Below are 18,556 nucleotides of genomic sequence, written 5' to 3'. Positions count from 1 at the left end.
GAAAATTTTTTATTAAGGCAGCCCCTCCCCCTTTTCTGCAGAGCTATGGCTGCTAAAGATGTTATACCTGAGGTCAGTAGAATAGCTAAAGTGTGTCTGTGTTAACCTAGCTTGTCTCCCTCATCAGGCTCAGAGCTCAGCGGCCATGGGAACAGGTGCGTGGGTGTGGAAGGAGGCTACTGGAGAACTGGAATTTCAAAGGTAGCTATACAGTACTGGTAATTTATATCCTCCTTAGCTGTATGTATGATGAATTGAACCACTGTGTAGCTTGAAGGGCAGAGTCTCACACTCAAAGCCAAGACCATGGCTGCCAGCATATACACAAACAACTGAAATGACAGGCAGCGATGATGATGGAGTAATATCACTGCAAGACATCAAAGGTTAGTTATCAATTAGTGTTCCTCTAGTACATCTTTTAGTCTCACCCTCTACAAGTTGTGACCTCATCAGAACTCTAGTTACACTTACAGAGCCGACTCTAGTACTCTAAAAATGCTGGGGACCTAGCGTTATTTTTGATCGGTCATAATTATGTACACATGCAGTTGTTGCTGTTAAGCTGATTGGTGACGACACTCTCAAGAAGACACGACGAAACACTTGTCATCTGTTTGACAGTTGTTCACAGTAAGCAGCTATTAGTACCTTGTGTCTCTGAGTCAGACCACCCCCTCCCCCACACACACAGTACACCTGAGATGGACCACCTCCTCTGGTCAACACTCATCTACTACAACTGTTGGAGGGAGCACAATAAAGCACTCAATGATGATAACGTAGCCATACCAGGGTAAGCCGTGAGCTCATATCTGTGTGTGATTGATAAACAGTCCCTGCAGTTCCCTTGGTGATGGTTGCCGAGAGACGCTACGACACTGGAGGGACGAGCTGGCACAGAGTAGGATCAACCTTGGTGAAGCATATTCCAGAATCATACTCGGCCTTGGGCACTCTGAGAGTCACCACTGTCAGGCCGGGAGGTAGGCAATGCAGGGGGTATAGTAATGATGTACAATGCAGGGGGTCCTAATGGTGTGTGTGTGTGCAGGTTGAGGGTGTCCAGAACACAGACTGACAAGGAATTTTTTGAGGTATTTTGTACTGAATGCAATTCACCGTACTCCCCTATACACTGGAGTTATGGTGGGAATGATGTTCCTGCAGGTGCTGTATGAGTTCATATTGTATGTGGTGTGGGTCACCTTTGGTTACAAGGACTGGGAGGTGGTCCATCAACAGCTGGGAAGGTGGGTGTGTAGTAGGCATTGAGTATCTCATGACATCACTGTGTGTGTGTGTGTGGGTGCAGTTTCTTCAGAACTCCACAGTTCAACAGAGACTTCAATAGTGGAAATGGTATACAGTCACTGCATGTACACTGTCCTGTACACGTACTAATGGTTGCATGCAGATGGTGCAGCTGCTGTGAGGGTGGAGGGTTTAGGAGATATCAAGAAATCCAGTGAACAATAGTAAGTACTGACACATTTTAATATATCGATAATAATTAATTTCTTCTCAGTCTAACTTACAAGATTGTCTATGAGAGACCGTTTGTAGGAATGATGAAAGAGTAAGTTATCCATCATTGTGCCTTGTGCCTTATTGCATATTGTCCATAATTATAGCCTGCACTCAGAAGCACACACGAGTTACTTCCCACAGCCTAAGGACAAGTATCCATGGGTATTTGAGACAGCCTGCAAACCACCAAAGTAAGTGAATATGCCGTTAACAGCTATAGCCCAACATTTCCCATGCACAGGCAAGAGGGGAACTTTCTACCCACCAACTGGAGGTAAGGTGTACCCTATTATGCTCGTACTATCATGATCCACCATGCATGCATGCATGCAGCCCTCCCGAGAGACTGGGGATTATTGGTGATAGGAGGACGTACTATGACCCCACCACCCTCCGCTATCTGGACGAGGACGGTGCTGAGTCAGCAGACGAGACAGATAGCATTATCAGTGACATCATAGAGGATGAGGGAGATAGTGACAGTTCATTCTAAGCATGTTCTTTATACATCATCAATAATTATATTAGATTCTAATGTGTTTTTATACAGACTGCCTTAATTTTTCACATAATTTTTTAAACAAGAATTTTTTTACTCGACAATAATGTTACATGTATAAGAATTATAGTGCTACAAATGAATGGTTTGACTAACAACACATGAGATGCAATAATTAATACCTAGCTAATGATATAGTTCAAGAAGGTTCTTGTTGCTCTTGGAGGAGCTGTTGGTTGAGTCTCTTTCTCTCCTCTGCTTGTCTCAATCGCATTAGGGTTAGGCTCTCATAGTCATCCACACTCTCCACACCCCTCACACTCCTCACAGGCACACTCGCTGGCACACTCTTCACACTCTGCACAGGCACACTCGTCCCCACATCTCCACCAGGTACACTCCCATCAGTGGTAGAAGGGGCCCCACTCACCCAGGAGATTGTCAATGGATTGGTGGATACTCCAATCCCAGATTCCAGAGTACTCAGCTGCAAGCAACCAGCCAGTCAGAGGGTTATACATAATAATTATTGTGTGTATATATGACTCACAGTATTAGTGGTGTGTTGGAAGGAGACCAAAGCTTTACCACTCTTCTTACTGGAGACCAGCACATGATGTATAGGCCCAAACTAGAGGAGGGGGATAGAGTAACGTACACTAGCTGGATACACTGCCTTACTTTTGAGAATAAATAAGTGAGGGATTCTTTTGAGTAGCCACCATTAGTTGGGTCGCTGGTTTTGGCCCTCCAGGTGACCTTCAGCGTGGGAAGGAGGTCTTCGTTGTCTTCAGGGGGTGGAGCCTGGAGCTGACGTCTCAATATCTCCTCCTGCTCATGTATCTTACGGAAGCCCTCATCTCGAAGACGCTCAATCTGCAGAGGAGGTAATTGCAGAAAAGGAGTGTAATTTAAGCCAGGGGTGTATGGTGTTTAACCTCTTTTTGCATTTTCTTTGCTGCCTCTCTCTCGTCGCTCCACCCCCTAGTGGATAATTGACTCTCTCTACTCTCCAGCGCTACACACAAGAACAATGGAGAGATATGTGGGTGTGATAATGGGAAGGATAGATTACATTCTTTGAGTTTTCTTCTCTTGGCATTCAGTTCTTCATGCCTCACTTTAGCCGCCTGCTTTGCTTTCAGCCACTTGTCATACGCACCCTAAGGACAGGGATCGCTATAGTAACACTAGCTATTGCTATTGCTATGGTAACACTATAATAACGGTACGTACTTTGGCAGCGGGGTCAGTGAGGATACTGTAAGCTTTGGAGAGCTTCTCAAATAAGTCAGCAGCTTTTGGATCATCCGGATTCTTGTCAGGATGGTATCTGAGTGCCTTCTTACGATAGCCTCTTGTGATCTAGACACAGATATAGTTATAAAGACCAGGCTAACAGACTCAGTGATTCACCTCTTTGTCTGTGCTTGCAGAACTGATACCTAGGTACTCGTACAGATCTTCCACTCCAATCTCTGTGGCCAGATCTCGAGGGAGGCTGCTAGCACTCGCCATTCTTTGTAGGGGTTGTGTTGGTGTGCTTGATTTGGAAGTATATTAAAGTACAAAGGTCAAACAGGGGGTCTAAAAATAATTTGGACCCGCATAATTAAATTTAAACATCAGCCCCCGCTATACGATTTTGCAATAAAAATTAAGTTCCAGTGAAATCCTGATTTTTCCGAGCCGACCCTTACCTGTTTGTATCAGAAACATTTTCTAGGAAATGGCAGAGGACTCAACTACAGGACCAACCAATAGCAGCGCTGAAGGTCTGGGGACATACTTACCCGGCACAGCAAGTCTCGTGCAGGAGATAGATAGTGAGTGGCAGCTAAATGCATACAGTAGTACACACTCCCCTCTCTGTTTATGTATATACAGAGCGAATACTGGTTGTCCTGAGGGACGGCAAGACACTCATCGGTTATCTGAGGAGTGTGGATCAGTTTGGTGAGACTCGTACCATACATACGCACGCCCCCATACTTACCCCACCCCCTCATACATACGCACGCCCCCATACTTACCCCACCCCCTCTCCCTGACACTAGCTAACCTCCTGCTGCAAGACACAGTGGAGCGCATCTATGTAGGGCAGCAATATGGAGACATCCCTCGAGGTATATATCTGGTACGAGGGGAGAATGTCGCTCTATGTGGAGAGATAGTAAGTTGAGTACTCGTGTCTAATCCTCATCTACAATGATACCCCATGCACTAGGATGCCCTCAAGGAGTCAACACAGAGCCTAGTGCAGGTCTCCATTGATGATGTGCTCGAGGCTCAGAGAAAACAACAGGAGGCAAGAGACAACGAGAAGAAGCAACGAGAGGCTGTATTGCGGGCTAGGGGAATGAGACCTACAGACACTGGCGCACAAGATGCTTTCACTTGAACTAACTCACTATTATCACAGTGCTCATGATCTAATTGTTTTGTATGCCATCTATATAATTATAGACAAAATCACTACATTAAATGTATGCCACATGACTTTTACATTTCTGGTAATGGCTGCCATGCATGCTTATAAATTAATTGGAAAATATGACATAAATTAATCTGCTCCTGAGTATAATTATACAGGCAAGTTCACCCCTTTTAAGTACATGGCGTAACGTCATTCATATCAAAGACAATTTATCACAAAGTTGACAAAAAACACGTAATAACTTAATGGATCATAACAGTTCTCTATGCTCGTTAGTGTCTAGAGTGTCATCGCTCTTAGTTTCTTCATCCATGGTGGGACCTTGTTGCACTCTGTTCCTGTATCTCCTCTCCCCTGTCTTATAGATCCATTGCAACCACAACACACAGGGGAGTGTCCCTGCAATTAGCAGTATCAATAGCACCACCACAGGAGCGACCCAACCAAGAGAGGGGGGGTGGTCCACAGTGGAGGCTGGAAAAAGCGAGAGGAAGTGTAGAGTGACTCCGTTAGTCCAACCGAACCCGGCTTGGATGACATACTCCCCCCCCCCTCCAGGTACTCCAGACACAGTGCAGTTATACTGTGTACATGAATGAACGTGAAATAATAGTGAACAGAGAATTGACTTACTTTCTCAAACATGGTGCGGTTGTATTGCTTCCATCCAGTATAGGTAGACACTATCCACGCCTCTGCCATGTGCTGAGCAGCAGCTTGTAGCTCTTGATCCTGTGATTGCTGCCATGCTACCACAGGGAACCACTGATGAGGTGCCCATACATTAGGGTAGTCCCACTGCTGTCCTGACTCATACAGAGAGGTTGGTAGTCCACCGGGATAGTTGAGTAGTCCTCGTTCCCTCAGAGAGGTAAGCACACGTCTGTGCTGGCTTGTGTTGACAGAACAACCCCATAACAGTGGTACTAGTGATGAGCTGTAGAAACCAGTGGAGTGATTGCCAGTGTCTCGGTTCCAGTCCAACCACAGCCCCTCAGTCTCATTCCAGAACAAGGCATCAAAGTATTGCTCACGTGAGGCCTTGGCTGCTTCAAACATGGCAGCAGCAGAAGTGTTCCCTGCACAGCAAACAACACTACGCATGAAAGAGCACTTAAAATTCTTTGACAAAATAATTATTATAATAGCATGACCCACTCACCAATGATTGTGTACAGTCTAGCTAGAGTTGCTTCATTGCTGCATAATATAGCGTTGAGGTCGACTGGTACAATGCTCTGTGTGTGTATGGTGGAGAGAGTATGACCATCTCGTAGCCAGCGTGAGGAGAAGTCCATCCCAGACTCTGCGGCGGAGGTCAGCTGGGTGTACAGCAAGGGACGATCAACTGGAAGGCGGGTGTACCACCAATCCATAGACTGATACAATAGCTCACTCACCTAGAGGCAGTGTGCTTGCAGTGGCCAGGTCCTCAGTGTACGCCTCTGGTCTGGGGCTGTCAATGTCCACAGCATATCTGTTGAGGCTGTATCCCTGTACTGAGACCACCCTCTCATTCATCCAGAACTCCCATTCCTTACTCAGTCGTGGTAAGGCCTCTGTCAGGAACGTCACGTTCTCTGTGGCACCATACACTAGGTCCACCATTTGTGTGAGGAGTGGGGGTTGACTGCGACGGGTGTAGTACACACGCCCACCATTAGGGACCATACCATATCTATATCAGTATTGTGTGTGTACTGTTAGCTGTAGGACAGTGGCTTACTTGTCCACTAGAGAGAGTAGATTGAGCACCATGTTCTGGGCTGTCTGTTGCATCTCACACAGTAGCAGTCCCTTCACTATCCAGTAGGTGTCCCTGGGAGGGGGTGGGTGGGGTTGGGATCTATAGATAGGTACTTCAAAGGGCTACAAAATGCATCTTGTAACTGTGAAAATGCACAATCCTAACTCAAGTTACGTGCACTCAAAGTAATAAAAACAGGCCCATTTCTAAAAAATCCTCTTACAATAGCCCATTACTTTTTCTTCTCAAGAAGTATTAAAAGCACAATCCTAACTCAACGTAATCTCAGCTGCTGCACACATTATTAGCAAGTGCCTACCAGTAGTAGATCTCTCCAAAGCGTCCCCCTGGTACTATGAAGGGGTGTGGCAATGGTAGGAGAGAGTGCTGATCTGGCTGTTGTCTCACTGAGGGTGATACCTGGCGACCCAACAACCTCCATTCCTTATTCAGCCCATTCGCCCATTCTCGTACCAAAGGATCCGCAAGGTCAGCAATAAAAGATGGCCTGAGAATCCAATTATACAAAATGTAATATCAAACAATATGTACTCACCCCTCCGTCCAGTCGTCTGGTTCCCATGGCAACAAGTCGGAGTTGCTCTCGAGTGTCCAGTTGAGCACAAACTGATGCAGCTGTGTGGGCGGGGAGGCTGTAAAAGATGAAAGGATGACCTCCGGACTGGCTTTGAGAGGACGATCAACAAACGTCTTGGAATCAGGGAATATATTCGACCTTTGAACCGCATCTAGAAGGTCTCCATAACAGTACACTGGGCTGTAGAAAAGCAGACTCATCATAAATTATTACTTTAAATTGGAACAGAATCGTCTCTGACTCTATTAATTTAAAGTATCCTAGCTAGTGTGTGTGTGTGTGTGTGTGTGTGGAGAGGTTACTTGTTGCATGCTGGGCCAGCTCGTGTGGTGTGCAGGCAGACACACAGTACAGCAGCTAGTAGCAATAGCTCCTTCATCATCACCATGTACCAACCAGTACAGTATCAGCGCAGGGGGGATGGAGACACGCCCATCTTTTTCTGCTCAGTCAGCAGACTAATAGAAGAGGGCGGTGCCTCAAACTAACAACCACGCCCCTTCAAGAATTATCAAAATTAAGGTAAAGGTCGTCTTCAGCATTATTATCGAGGGCACATCCGCGTCTATATTCCGAGGCACTACCTTTGTTGTGGTGAGCTAGCTATGAGTGTGTTCAAGGGCAGCATCACAGAGTACCCGGGTGTAATAGTGGACCACTTCACCTCCTTCAACTGTACTAGGGGGAGGGCTTTCTTCCTGTCCCACTGTCACAAAGGCAAGCTCAACCTAGTACCTGATGGACAGACACCATGATATGCAATTACGTACATGTGCATTAAAGAACGAGATTCAATATCATAGAGTCATCTATAAACTAAGTCATATCTTCATTCCCTGCAGATCACATGACTGGCCTGAATTCTCCTCAGATTGTAGACGCACTGCAGAGGAGGTTAAAATATATAATTATGTGGTCTGCAATATTAATGTCCGCACACCAACAAGTACTAGCACATGTACCTCCCTTCCTCAGGAAATCCAGCCTGTACTGTTCAGAGGTGACCCGCTCCCTCCTCCTGCAAGACCCAGGGTTCACACAGCTGGCTCCTTACCTCCGAGGACTACCCATGGATGAACCGGTGCCCATGAGTCTAGAGGCCTGCCCTGACTCTCCTGCCCTCAGCTTCACAGTTACTCTGTTACCAGCTGGCCACTGCCCTGGGTCAACAATGTGAGCATGTGTAGACTGGCTGCACTGTATCAGCCCCCCCCCCTTGTGTTGTACAGTGTATGGATCTATTTATAGCCCTTGATTCCAGGTCACAAGGAAGATCCTAGAATCAAGGCTAGTGGTTTGTGTAATTCATTGCATGTTACATTGTGTACAGGTTCTTCTACCAGGGGTGTAGTGGGTGTGTCCTGTACACGGGGGACTTTAGACTGACCCTAGAGGAGACCAAGAGGTTAAAGTCCATCCATTGCAGCGGAAGGTATATTTGCTCACACTCATAATCATGTCTGATTCTAATCAACTGATTCCAATACTATAAACTGTACTCCCCCCTTGTGTCTCCTATAATACTGTACTCCCCCTTGTGTCTCCTATAATACTGTACTCCCCCCTTGTGTCTCCTATAATACTGTACTCCCCCCTTATGTCTCCTATAATACTGTACTCCCCCCTTGTGTCTCCTATAATACTTGGTACGTGTGTGTGTGTGTGTGCTGTGCAGATTGATGGAGATTAAGTCCCTGTACTTGGATACCACTTTCTGTCATCCCATAGCAACCACCATACCTTCACGGGTGAGTATCCATGACTACCAACAAATAACTGCTTCACTATATAATACAGGAAGTGTCTCGAGCCCATATCTTGAAGATAGCAGAAAGGTAATAATTATGATCATCTATTTTAGTAAGAAAAAGGAGGGTGTAGTTGAACATCTTCCAACAGCCATAACTTTAGTTCTGATGATCCAATTTCAAAATATTATTATCTTCTGAAAGCTTAGAAAGATACCTTTCAAATGATGTGTTAAAATCCAAAATTTGGTTCGGGACATAATTTGGCATTTTTGCCTTTGAACCATGGGAATCCATGGTATTGGGCTGAAACAAGCAAATGCTGTCATTTCCCAAATACGAACATTCATGGTACCATTTGAAAGATCTCTTTCTAAGCTTTCAGAAAATCATAAAATTGTTGCAACGAAACTCAAGTTATGGCAACTGAAAGAGTGTCCAAGCCATTGATTAAATGGCAGTGTGCATGCGTGCGTGCGTGCGTGCGTAAGTGCGTGCGTAAGGTTCTAATTCCTCTGCAGGTGGTTGTCAGCTGATCAGAGAAATGTGCTGCACCTCCAGCTGGGCATGTTTGGCTATGAGCATATCTACCTGGCACTAGCCAAGAAGTTCAGCACCAAGATCCACATAGCTCATTGGAGGATGAGGGCCTACCACAACCTACCAGCTATGGTTGACTGTCTTACTACGGATGGTGAGAGCACCAGGATACACGCTTGCAACTTTAGAGTGAGTTATTATACATTCACTACAGGCCCACTCACTAGGCCAGAAACAAACATTTTTTTTTACTACATGTCCAGGCCCACTCACCAGGCCAGAATCAAACACATTCACTAGCTACTGGCCTAGTTTTCTCTGAAGTTAGCCGACTTCACAACTAAAATGTTACTAAGAGCTGTGTTTAGATCAATCCCTTCACCACCACTTAATGTTTTCATTCCTGTCAAATTGGATACTTTGTTTGCTTACAGAAAGGAGTTCATCGTAGTATGGGTCCCCCCTGTGGTTGTCGCTATAGCAACGGGAAAGCGCCCCCTATGCTCGGACTCAAGCCCTCCACTATTTGGTTCCTCTCTAACTCCGGCAACCTCACTCAACCCTACAAGTATGTGTGTACGAGTATTATAGTGTGTAGAGTATTTACTGTACCAAGAGTAGATAACAAGCGTTTGCCTCAGTGAATTTGGCCCATATAGGTTACTGAGAATACTTGCAGAGCTGCGTATCAACTACAGAATGCATTTAGTGATTGGACTTCTTAAAATATAAACTTGTGGTTATTTAAATCACGTTTATTATTGATCGTTCCTTCCTCTGGTTGTAGGTACCTCCCTGAGAGCCGTGTGTACCGTGTACTTCATTCCATGCATGCCAGCTATTCTGAGCTGTGTGAGTTCATCAGGTACCTCCAGCCCAGGAGGATTGTACCATGTGTCGTGCCACTGGGAGATAAGTGTCTCAAGGACGTACATGTCAGGTGACTGATTATATAGGGACTATTGTACTGTCACTCTTAATTTGTGGAGCAAAAATGTACACGTACACATGTACAGTATGTGTGTTGCCTGGTGTTGCGTAATTACATATGTTTGACATTCTGATAATAATATTGCAAACATTCCAACTAATTTTTCCATTTTTCTGGCTACAGATTGAAGGTTCTCCTGCCTCAAGTGGAGGTAATCACTGACCCCCCACCCTCCACTCAGTCCACTACCACAGCCTCTATACGAGAGCAGCCTCAGGCATTCACACACAGGGACGATGAGTGCAGCAACGATACTATTGATGACTTTGCAAGCAGCGAGGAAACAGACACACCAATACTCGAGCAGACTTTCTCAACTAGCACTAGCCCTGTCAAGTTCACCCTCCCCTCAATGCTGACTGGCTGCCCTGGTACAGAGGACAATGAACTAGAGGGGGACAAGCAGGAGTGTATGCCACAATCGCTGGGCTCATCAGGAAGTGCCACACTCGGCAGTTTAGAGCAGACACCAATTGATTTGTCACCAGAAAACTCGCCGCTAAGTGATTTCAATATTTCTTTTGTGAATAAAGACAATGGCAGCAAAGATGGAGAAGATGTGGCGAACATGTATCATTGTATTCGATGCAACTCACCAGTGCAGTATGATGACAGGAAAGACCCTGAATATATTGTACCTGAAAAAGTTGAGAACAAACAATTTTGTGATATTGAAAATCAACCATCATTAAAACAGGATGTTGAACCGAACTCTGACCCCTCTGATAATGATTGGCACTTGACGTTAGAAAGCAGTATAGAAGATAACATCACATCAGTTTCCACTGATGATTCCAACAGAACAAATGATGATGAGGTATTCACCCCTGAGGCAAAGAGACGCAAACTCAGCGATAGATACAATGTGCCCACAATCCATCGACACAGAAGTAGATCATTATCAGTCGAGATTGTTGAACACAGACTGGTGGACTTTATCGACTTAACACAAGATCAATCATCATCTGGTAATAGCAGTATAGAGGAGGCAAAGCCAAGACAGAGAAGTGTGTCCCGTGAGGGTTATAGTCCATGCAGTAGTCGCCATAGCAGATCATTGTCTCCTTTTTGTCTTCCTCCAACTCCAGGACGAGAAGGAGTGAAATCTATATTAGAACGAAATAGTATAGCTTTTAATCCATTAATCATTAATTGAAAATTCTCTTTCATGTTTTAAGTGCATAGATCTTTGAATTGTGTAATATTCCCCACATAATGTTGCTGCACTGAGCTGCAATTATCTTCCTTGTGTTTGATGACAATTTGCCAGCCCCTCCCCCTCAAGGCTCTGCACATGCGCATATATTCACGAGATCAACACATGGTAATTGGGTCAACTCGTGTGTAGTACACAAGGGTTATGTTGTGAGTACAGGGACAAAGGTAACAAAAGCCTCCATTGACACGGTCGGAGAGTCCTGTAGCTGCAGACACACGGACTGTGCAGACACATCGCATCTGAAGGTAATTGCATGCACACATAATAAGAATATTTTAGCCAAGCTAGCCAGGTAAAGTGTTAAAGATGAATTGAGGGAGACCTCTGTCAGGCAATATTATAGTAGCTTACTAGACATATATTGTGTTGACAACAGTCTCCCCCCACACTGTAGACACTGCAGACCTGACCACACTAGAGGGGCAATGGAAGCATTCCCCGACATGTACATGATAATCCCAGCGGCAGTGGGGGTGGGCTGTGTCGCACTCACCGTGTTCTTCATTTTCTGGATTGGCCTCGGCAAGCAGCGGACATTCGAAGAGGCCAAGGCTCTAGCATCGAGGCAAGCTGACCTGGTACTGCAAGAGGAGTACAAGAACAGCCCTCGGGCAAAGAAAGGGAAAAGACAGTTCCCCCGCAAAAAGAAGGCAGAGCACTGGGAGGATCCTCAGCAGGAAGAGAGCTTGGCTGATGCTCAAGCACGGAAGGGAATACTCAAATCTGCCAAAGAGGCGACGCCAGAGAAGGCACCGCGTAATCGAGTGGGGTTCAATATCGATGTGGAGGGGGAGGAGGAGACTGTCACCACACGCTCCAACCCACCCACTCCGCACCCTCACAAGGTGTCTCCCATTTTCACCAAGGATGTGAGTATTGCCTCTACTGTTACCTAACATATTGTCATGAATGTTGACTTTATTTACCTAATAATATTATTGGAAACTGGAAGCTTACTTCTATAGTGTGGTGTGTGATGTCGTTTGTGTGTCAGCTGTTACAAGATAATAATGTTGGAAGATATAATAAAGTATTGTTGACAGTTTTACAACCCCCCACACCCACCCCCCACACACACACACACACACACATACACACACACACACACATACACACACACACACACATACACACACACACACACATACACACACAGGTTGTCCGTACACCTCAGCCATTGTTTGAAGAACCAGAGGAAGAGACAGAGCCAATCAGCAGTCCACCGGTTGTTGCCGTGGAGGCCAAGAAGGTTTCTACAGAGCCGCTCAAGCCAGTCAAGAGCAGTGGTAGTAAAGAGTCCCCCAAGGCTGCAGCAGGAGGGAAGAAGAAGCTCAAGGCTAAGAAAGAGGGGGAGGTCGTAGGTGGGTGACTGTGGGGGGTCTCACTCTGGTGTAGCTGTGGGAGGGATTGAGTAGCTGTCAATATTTGCATTAGCAGTAGTGTAAAGTAATTGCCAGTCTTCTCCTGGAATGAATGATTATCCCTGGTGTGTGTTGTGAGGTAACAGTTCCTTTGTGTGTGTGTATCACAGCATAGCATAGCAATGTGCAGTGTGTGTTGACCAGGGGTTGTATGTTATGTGTTGTATGTTATGTCCACCACACTTCCTCAGTACAACAGAATACATAGCAACATCATTGTTTAATAATATTGTCCAGCCAGATGCTGTTCATATACCTTGCCAAGTATTGCCCATTGTAGCCTTGGAAAGGCTTTTGTAGTGGTGTGTTTAGACCAGTGGAAGAAAAAGCATGAGAGGGTTGTATATAGGCCTTGGTGTTTCTTCTGAAATGAGCCTAGCCCAGGGGGTGGTTTTGGCTAGCTAGCTAAGTCTCTATAGCCTCAGGCTAATGATGGATTATGCTCATAATGTGTTCTATCCACCTCCAGTGGCTTCCCCTGACGATGGCTTGCCTGCCTCTCGCATTGCTGATATAGTGAGTGCCAGTCCTCTGTCAGATGATGATATCCAGCAGCTGGTCTCCGCCCTACTAGAGAAGATGAACACTAACTCAGAGTGGGAGGCGGTGAGAGTGTGTGTGTGTGTGTGTGTGCGTGTGTGTGTGTGTGTGTGTGTGTGTGTGCGTGTGTGTGTGTGTGTGTGCGTGTGTGTGTGCGTGTGTGTGTGTGTGTGCGTGTGTGTGTGTGTGTGTGTGTGTGTGTGTGTGTGCGTGCGTGTGCATGTGCGTGTGTGAGGCCATGTAGTATGTCTATATATTGACAACACTAATTTCCACCACAAGTGTTGATTCTCAATTGAAACTTTATATCACTCACTTGTTTTCAAACACCCACTTACCACCTCACGTGTTAATTTATGATACATTCATGTCTGTCCCTCAGGCTAATATGAAAACTGAGAGCATCAAGAGCCTCAAGAAACATAACCAAGAGCTGCAGAAACGCTGCGAAGAAGGTGAAATATTTGAGTCTATCAGTAAAACCAGTAGGTTTTACATAGGATTGGCAGTGGGTTAGAAGCGGCTAGCTGAAGCTGTGTTGTGTGTGTTTGTGTAGCTGGTTGTCCAAGTGACCTTTTTCCAGCCCTAGGCCATGCATGGCTTCAGAGGTTAGGCAAGTATGTGTTGGTGGCTGTGCTGTGGTTGCACTCAGGTGTGTAGTGGCCCTGGGTGTGTGTGTGTCTCTCTCTCTCTTAGGAAAGCATTTCTTTATTACAGTGTAGACTTAATTGCCTACTAGTTTGTCTAACTAGACCTTGTGTAGACTGTTAATCAGGTTGACCCTAAGCCACTGTGTCTACCCCAACCACCCTCAGCACACACACACACACACACACTCTTCACTTGTGTACTGTCAGTGTGTCCTTGTCTATGTCCTAGTTAATGGCTGCTGCTTTTGGCAGGGTCTTGTTTGCACACCCTTTAGTTAATGGTGTGTTCTCATTGGCACAGACCAACACTCCATTAGACCTTATATAGTCACTCTCTAGTGAGTACACACTTACACATGTCAACACTTGTGGTACAATGTCCCCATAGCAACTATTACACTACCCCTTCAGCTGAGAAAACTGTCCATTCTCATAACTCAAAGATCAAGGAGTTGAGATCAGAAGTACAGAGGGAAAGAGTGAAGCAGCAAGCCACTGACACAAAGCTACAGGCCAAGATCAGCACACATGTGAGCCAGGGCATACCTTAACAATGTGTTGATGGCCTCTGCTTTACTACTGCTTGTGTGTGTCACATGTAATGCACATTCATGTCTCTATTTTGTCAGCATTAATTACATTTACAATTCCTTGTGGTGTACTGTTGTCATGTGTGTGATGTATCCCCCCCCACATAGTACTGTTGTCATGTGTGTGTGTGATGTATCCCCCCCACATAGTACTGTTGTCATGTGTTTGTGATGTGTATCCCCCACATAGTACTGTTGTCATGTGATGTATCCCCCCCACATAGTCTAATGAAATGCTTGCTGTCAAGAGTCGACTGAATGGGCTGGAGGAGGAGAATAAGACCCTCAAGGCACGATCCACAGCCGTCACTCTGGAGACCATAGAGAAGGAAAACCAGCAACTCAAGGGGCAAATGTATGAACAATTAATTCACTCTAAGACCACCTCTTATACACACCCCACCCCCACCCCCACACGCACACACACCACACACACATCCACACGCACACAGCCTCCAGTTGACGGCTAATGTGAAGGGTCTCTCCACTCAAGCTAAGGATATGGCTGATGAGAACGCTGGTCTCAAGACAGAGCTGGCGAGGGTACAAGAGGCCAATGTGGGGGGTAGGGGGTTGGCTCAGGAGGGGGCCCGGGTGGCAGAGCTGGAAGGCCTGGTTAGAGACATGGAGCACGAAAAGAAACAGCTGCAGGTACTTAGCAACGTGTTACATTCTTGAGGTTTTGTCTCTAATGTCGCGTGTGTTCAAGTCATGTAGCTGAGAGAGTAGGATGTACTGCATAGGATCTGGAGTATGCACATGTACTGTATGCTGTGTGTCACTGAGTGCGTGTAATGATGATTTGACCTCACACCTTTGACCCTTGACCCCACAGTTGACAATGCAAACTCTAAATGATGACAACTCTCGACTAAAGACAGAGGCTGCTGCCATGACAACTACCAATGATACACTCAAAACAGAAATGGCTGCTCTAGAAAAATCCAACAGCTCTCTCACCCAGGACAAGGCGTCCCTCCTAAGAGATACAGAGCAACTACGTTCTGATAAAGAGCATCTTATTGCCGAGAACGAATCACTAACGGCTGAAGGATTGGCTTTAAGAGAGGAGAAGGCTGGTCTTGAAGCAGCAGCCAACCCCATCATTGAGGTCAATACTGATGAGAGCAAGTATGATGAGCAGCTAGCCTCGGCCGTGGCTAGTGCTCGTGAGGAGAAAGTGGCAGAGTTAACGTCACAGATTGAGAAGTGTTCCACCCTACAAGACGAGCTCAAGGCACTCAGTGCTCAGCTGACAGGGGAGCAGACTGCTAAGAAGGTACGTCTATCTGGGGGTAGGCGGTGTGTCTGGGGGTAGTGTGTGGGGGAGGTGGTATGTCATGTGCAGTGTGTTACATGTACTAGAATTTAATCATTGATTGGACTATCTCACATCATGTGATCCACATGTACACTGTAGGAGCTTGAGGATGAACTAGAGTCCCTGAAGCAAGCATCTACCAATGGTCCACCCACTGACCAACCTGACTCTGCTAATGATCAGGAACTTACTCGTCTACGTGAGGAGAAGGCGGAGCTTGCGGAGAGCATCAAACAGTTGGAGAATAAACTCGGCGACATAAAGGACAAGAACAATGTAAGTGTGTGCGTGCGTGTGCGTGCGTGCGTGTGTGTAATTAGGCGCTTCCTGTGGTGGGCGAATAATTAATTGAACATTTTACATTTATTTAAGGGGCGCTTGTACTTTAGAGCCTATGTGTGTGGCAGGGACATAATCAATGCATACTCTTAGAGCCTATGTGTGTGGCAGGGACATAATCAATGCATGCTGCTAACTTGTGCTTACTAGCATTGATTATCATGTACTACAGTACAGTACGCGTGTGTGTGTGTGTGTGTGTGTGTGTGTGTGTGTGTGTGTGTGTGTACATCACGCCCCCTCCTTCCTTCCCTGCAGAGCCTGAGAGACAGTCTATGGAAGGCCAAGGATGAGGCAGCTGAGGGAGCCAAGGTGTGGCAGACACAACTCAAGGAAGCACACCACAACACAGAGGTGGTTCTAACTGGCCCATTGCCAACAGTGTTGACTGCACACACAGCTTCACTGAACCCACTAGTGTGTGCCTGTAACTGCTGTACGTCACAGGCCTTCATATAATTATAAAACATGTGTAGTTGAATAAAGACAATACATTCTGTATGTAGTGTACATGTGCAATTAATGCTCTAACACTGTTTCTGCAGGTCCAGTGTAGGGCAGCAAAGAAGGAAGCGTTGGCTGAGGCCTGGGAAAGCCAGAAGTTGTTCCTCGTCCGAATGTTTCCCACGGTAACGGTAGATGAGACTGACTCTGCCCGCTGGATTGATGCTTTTGAGGTCAAAGTGCAAGCCATCATCGCTGACACAGACCAACAGGTTTGTACAGGAAAATAAATAGAGTGGCCATACTATTACTAGTTTCGTTTATATCATTTTACAAAACTTTAGATCTTAAATATGAGACATGTACGTACAGTGGCAGTCATTACCCACCCCCTCCAGTTGGTGTCGCTCAAGGCCAAGGTTGCAGAGCTTCAAGAGAACGAACACAAGAGTATCCAGGAGGCAGAGAGTCTACGTCTCACCATGCAGAACACTGTGAGTGGTGGACTGTACTCCATACACTAGTGTGTGTGTGTATAGTGATGATGCTGAATGGTTAGGTTTCATTTTCAATCATTTTAAGTTTTCTGTAGCTGCGTGCCTTACCACATTTTGTAGACCATTGGCAGAAGTACCAAGGGCTTGGTAGCAGCCCCACACACACACCACACACACACACACACACACACACACACACACACACACGCAGATGGGCATCCTTGAGAGACTCCAGTCCGAGGTGGAGAGTGACAACGCTGTACACCAACGAACTCTGCAAGATACAGAGGAGATGTTGGAGAGAGTGAGTACATACATGTACATACTACTGTACATTTATATGATTGTTTTGTTTGTTTGTGTATTATCATGTTGGTTGTGTCTGCAGGAGCGTGGAACTAATCGTGGTCTCCAGGAGGAACTCAGGAAAGAACGAGAAACCAGCTCATCAATGAAGGGTGTGGAGGAGAGACTAGAGGAGGCGGAGTCTCGACTCAAGGAGGTGGAGCACCAGTACGAGCTCTCTAAACAGGTATGCATAGTAAAGTGGTTAATAATTATAAAATAACTCAATGTTCTTATAATTAGATATTAATTTTAGCAACTATAATGTATTTTGTAATTTAATTTTAAATACTGAACTGTATGTACCGTGTCAATGGATAACACTAAGTTACCTGCCCCTCTCTCAACTTGTAGGAGGCAGAGAGTCTCCGTCACTCGCTCACACATGAGCTAGAGATGAAAGACAAGGTGCAGGCCGACCTCGAGCAGCTACAAGAGACACAGGCTGTCGTAGAAACCAGACTGGCTGCCCTGGAGGAGGAGAAGGACAATGCTTTTCAGCAGGTCAAACAGGTTAGTGGGGTGATCCTATTACAAGCTATGTACATTGTACCAACAATTATGTGCTGTATAATTCAACTGTATGCATTTGTTCTGCAGCTTCAGACAGAGGTTGAGCAGCTGAGGGGTGGACTGCAGGTGGCTAAAGACATTCCTTCTTCCCCAGTCAAGGTGTGTATGTGTATTCTCTCTCTGTTGGATGGTTGGTTGACTAGCTGGCTACCTGTACACACACACACACACACACACACTCACTCCCCCCCCACACACACCCACACACACACACCCACCCACACATGCAGGTGTTGGCTCCTCCTCAAGTTCATACTGAAGTTTAAGCCAAAGAATTAGGATAACTGATTTATAAATATTAATCTATTTAGACCATAATTTTTGTATGCATTGTTACCTTGTTAGAATGTAGTATCCATGTGTACATGTTATTGTGCGTCAATCAGTCTCTATGATTACTGTCCCCCTGTGTGTTCATCGACCTCATGTGATCTGCTCATATAAATAAAAATAAATAAAATGTTGTTTAAAATTCAATCCGTTTACATGGTATAATTATTAAAATTCTGGATCTCGCGGGGTCAGGG

At 45.7% G+C, this 18,556-nt stretch overlaps 6 protein-coding genes across 8 annotated transcripts; 4 read left to right on the top strand and 2 right to left on the bottom strand.

Moving 5' to 3' along the window:
• Positions 1–21: 21 nt before the first annotated feature.
• LOC135349336 (protein phosphatase 1 regulatory subunit 36-like) lies at positions 22–2,138 on the top strand. Of its 2 annotated transcripts, none has more exons than XM_064547862.1 (14): positions 22–72; positions 128–218; positions 271–386; positions 552–633; positions 695–796; positions 846–986; positions 1,055–1,097; positions 1,171–1,253; positions 1,316–1,362; positions 1,418–1,478; positions 1,529–1,579; positions 1,635–1,721; positions 1,772–1,804; positions 1,864–2,138. In XM_064547862.1, the coding sequence occupies exons 3-14, from the start codon at positions 338–340 to the stop codon at positions 2,021–2,023; spliced, it is 939 nt and encodes a 312-aa protein (XP_064403932.1). In that variant the 5' UTR covers positions 22–72; positions 128–218; positions 271–337; the 3' UTR covers positions 2,024–2,138. The 2 variants fall into 2 exon arrangements, with proteins under 2 accessions (XP_064403932.1, XP_064403931.1); XM_064547861.1 differs by having other exon boundaries at positions 23–72; positions 128–201; positions 1,864–2,134.
• A 34-nt stretch (positions 2,139–2,172) lies between these two features.
• On the bottom strand, positions 2,173–3,594 carry LOC135349337 (dnaJ homolog subfamily C member 17-like). The gene is made up of 7 exons (XM_064547864.1): positions 3,446–3,594; positions 3,266–3,394; positions 3,105–3,192; positions 2,968–3,047; positions 2,711–2,905; positions 2,580–2,660; positions 2,173–2,516 (listed from the first exon to the last, which is right to left on the bottom strand). The coding sequence occupies exons 1-7, from the start codon at positions 3,545–3,547 to the stop codon at positions 2,229–2,231; spliced, it is 963 nt and encodes a 320-aa protein (XP_064403934.1). The 5' UTR covers positions 3,548–3,594; the 3' UTR covers positions 2,173–2,228.
• A 107-nt stretch (positions 3,595–3,701) lies between these two features.
• LOC135349339 (U6 snRNA-associated Sm-like protein LSm1) lies at positions 3,702–4,546 on the top strand. The gene is made up of 4 exons (XM_064547866.1): positions 3,702–3,855; positions 3,917–3,985; positions 4,087–4,202; positions 4,257–4,546. Exons 1-4 carry the CDS (start codon positions 3,759–3,761, stop codon positions 4,428–4,430), a joined length of 456 nt encoding a protein of 151 aa, XP_064403936.1. The 5' UTR covers positions 3,702–3,758; the 3' UTR covers positions 4,431–4,546.
• Positions 4,547–4,697: 151 nt separating this feature from the next.
• On the bottom strand, positions 4,698–7,217 carry LOC135349303 (trehalase-like). Of its 2 annotated transcripts, none has more exons than XM_064547827.1 (8): positions 7,114–7,217; positions 6,770–6,991; positions 6,533–6,721; positions 6,193–6,285; positions 5,867–6,144; positions 5,629–5,814; positions 5,100–5,545; positions 4,698–5,049 (listed from the first exon to the last, which is right to left on the bottom strand). In XM_064547827.1, exons 1-8 carry the CDS (start codon positions 7,197–7,199, stop codon positions 4,717–4,719), a joined length of 1,833 nt encoding a protein of 610 aa, XP_064403897.1. In that variant the 5' UTR covers positions 7,200–7,217; the 3' UTR covers positions 4,698–4,716. The 2 variants fall into 2 exon arrangements, with proteins under 2 accessions (XP_064403897.1, XP_064403898.1); XM_064547828.1 differs by having other exon boundaries at positions 5,629–5,772.
• A 156-nt stretch (positions 7,218–7,373) lies between these two features.
• On the top strand, positions 7,374–11,352 carry LOC135349299 (protein artemis-like). The gene is made up of 10 exons (XM_064547819.1): positions 7,374–7,528; positions 7,654–7,705; positions 7,787–7,984; positions 8,142–8,243; positions 8,487–8,559; positions 8,609–8,646; positions 9,081–9,288; positions 9,534–9,667; positions 9,887–10,039; positions 10,214–11,352. The coding sequence occupies exons 1-10, from the start codon at positions 7,417–7,419 to the stop codon at positions 11,244–11,246; spliced, it is 2,103 nt and encodes a 700-aa protein (XP_064403889.1). The 5' UTR covers positions 7,374–7,416; the 3' UTR covers positions 11,247–11,352.
• Positions 11,353–11,399: 47 nt separating this feature from the next.
• LOC135349294 (uncharacterized) lies at positions 11,400–18,506 on the top strand. The gene is made up of 18 exons (XM_064547815.1): positions 11,400–11,554; positions 11,704–12,178; positions 12,466–12,670; positions 13,200–13,336; positions 13,653–13,725; positions 14,332–14,450; positions 14,735–14,865; positions 14,963–15,161; positions 15,346–15,789; positions 15,931–16,107; positions 16,429–16,524; positions 16,716–16,886; positions 17,013–17,108; positions 17,323–17,415; positions 17,500–17,643; positions 17,811–17,969; positions 18,057–18,128; positions 18,260–18,506. Exons 2-18 carry the CDS (start codon positions 11,735–11,737, stop codon positions 18,293–18,295), a joined length of 2,796 nt encoding a protein of 931 aa, XP_064403885.1. The 5' UTR covers positions 11,400–11,554; positions 11,704–11,734; the 3' UTR covers positions 18,296–18,506.
• Positions 18,507–18,556: the final 50 nt, after the last annotated feature.

This window comes from Halichondria panicea, chromosome 15 (assembly GCF_963675165.1).
Source record: "Halichondria panicea chromosome 15, odHalPani1.1, whole genome shotgun sequence".
NCBI classification, from domain to species: Eukaryota; Metazoa; Porifera; class Demospongiae; order Suberitida; family Halichondriidae; genus Halichondria; species Halichondria panicea.
The sequence above is the reverse complement of the archived record's forward strand: the minus strand, read 5'-3'. Positions and strand labels throughout refer to the sequence as shown.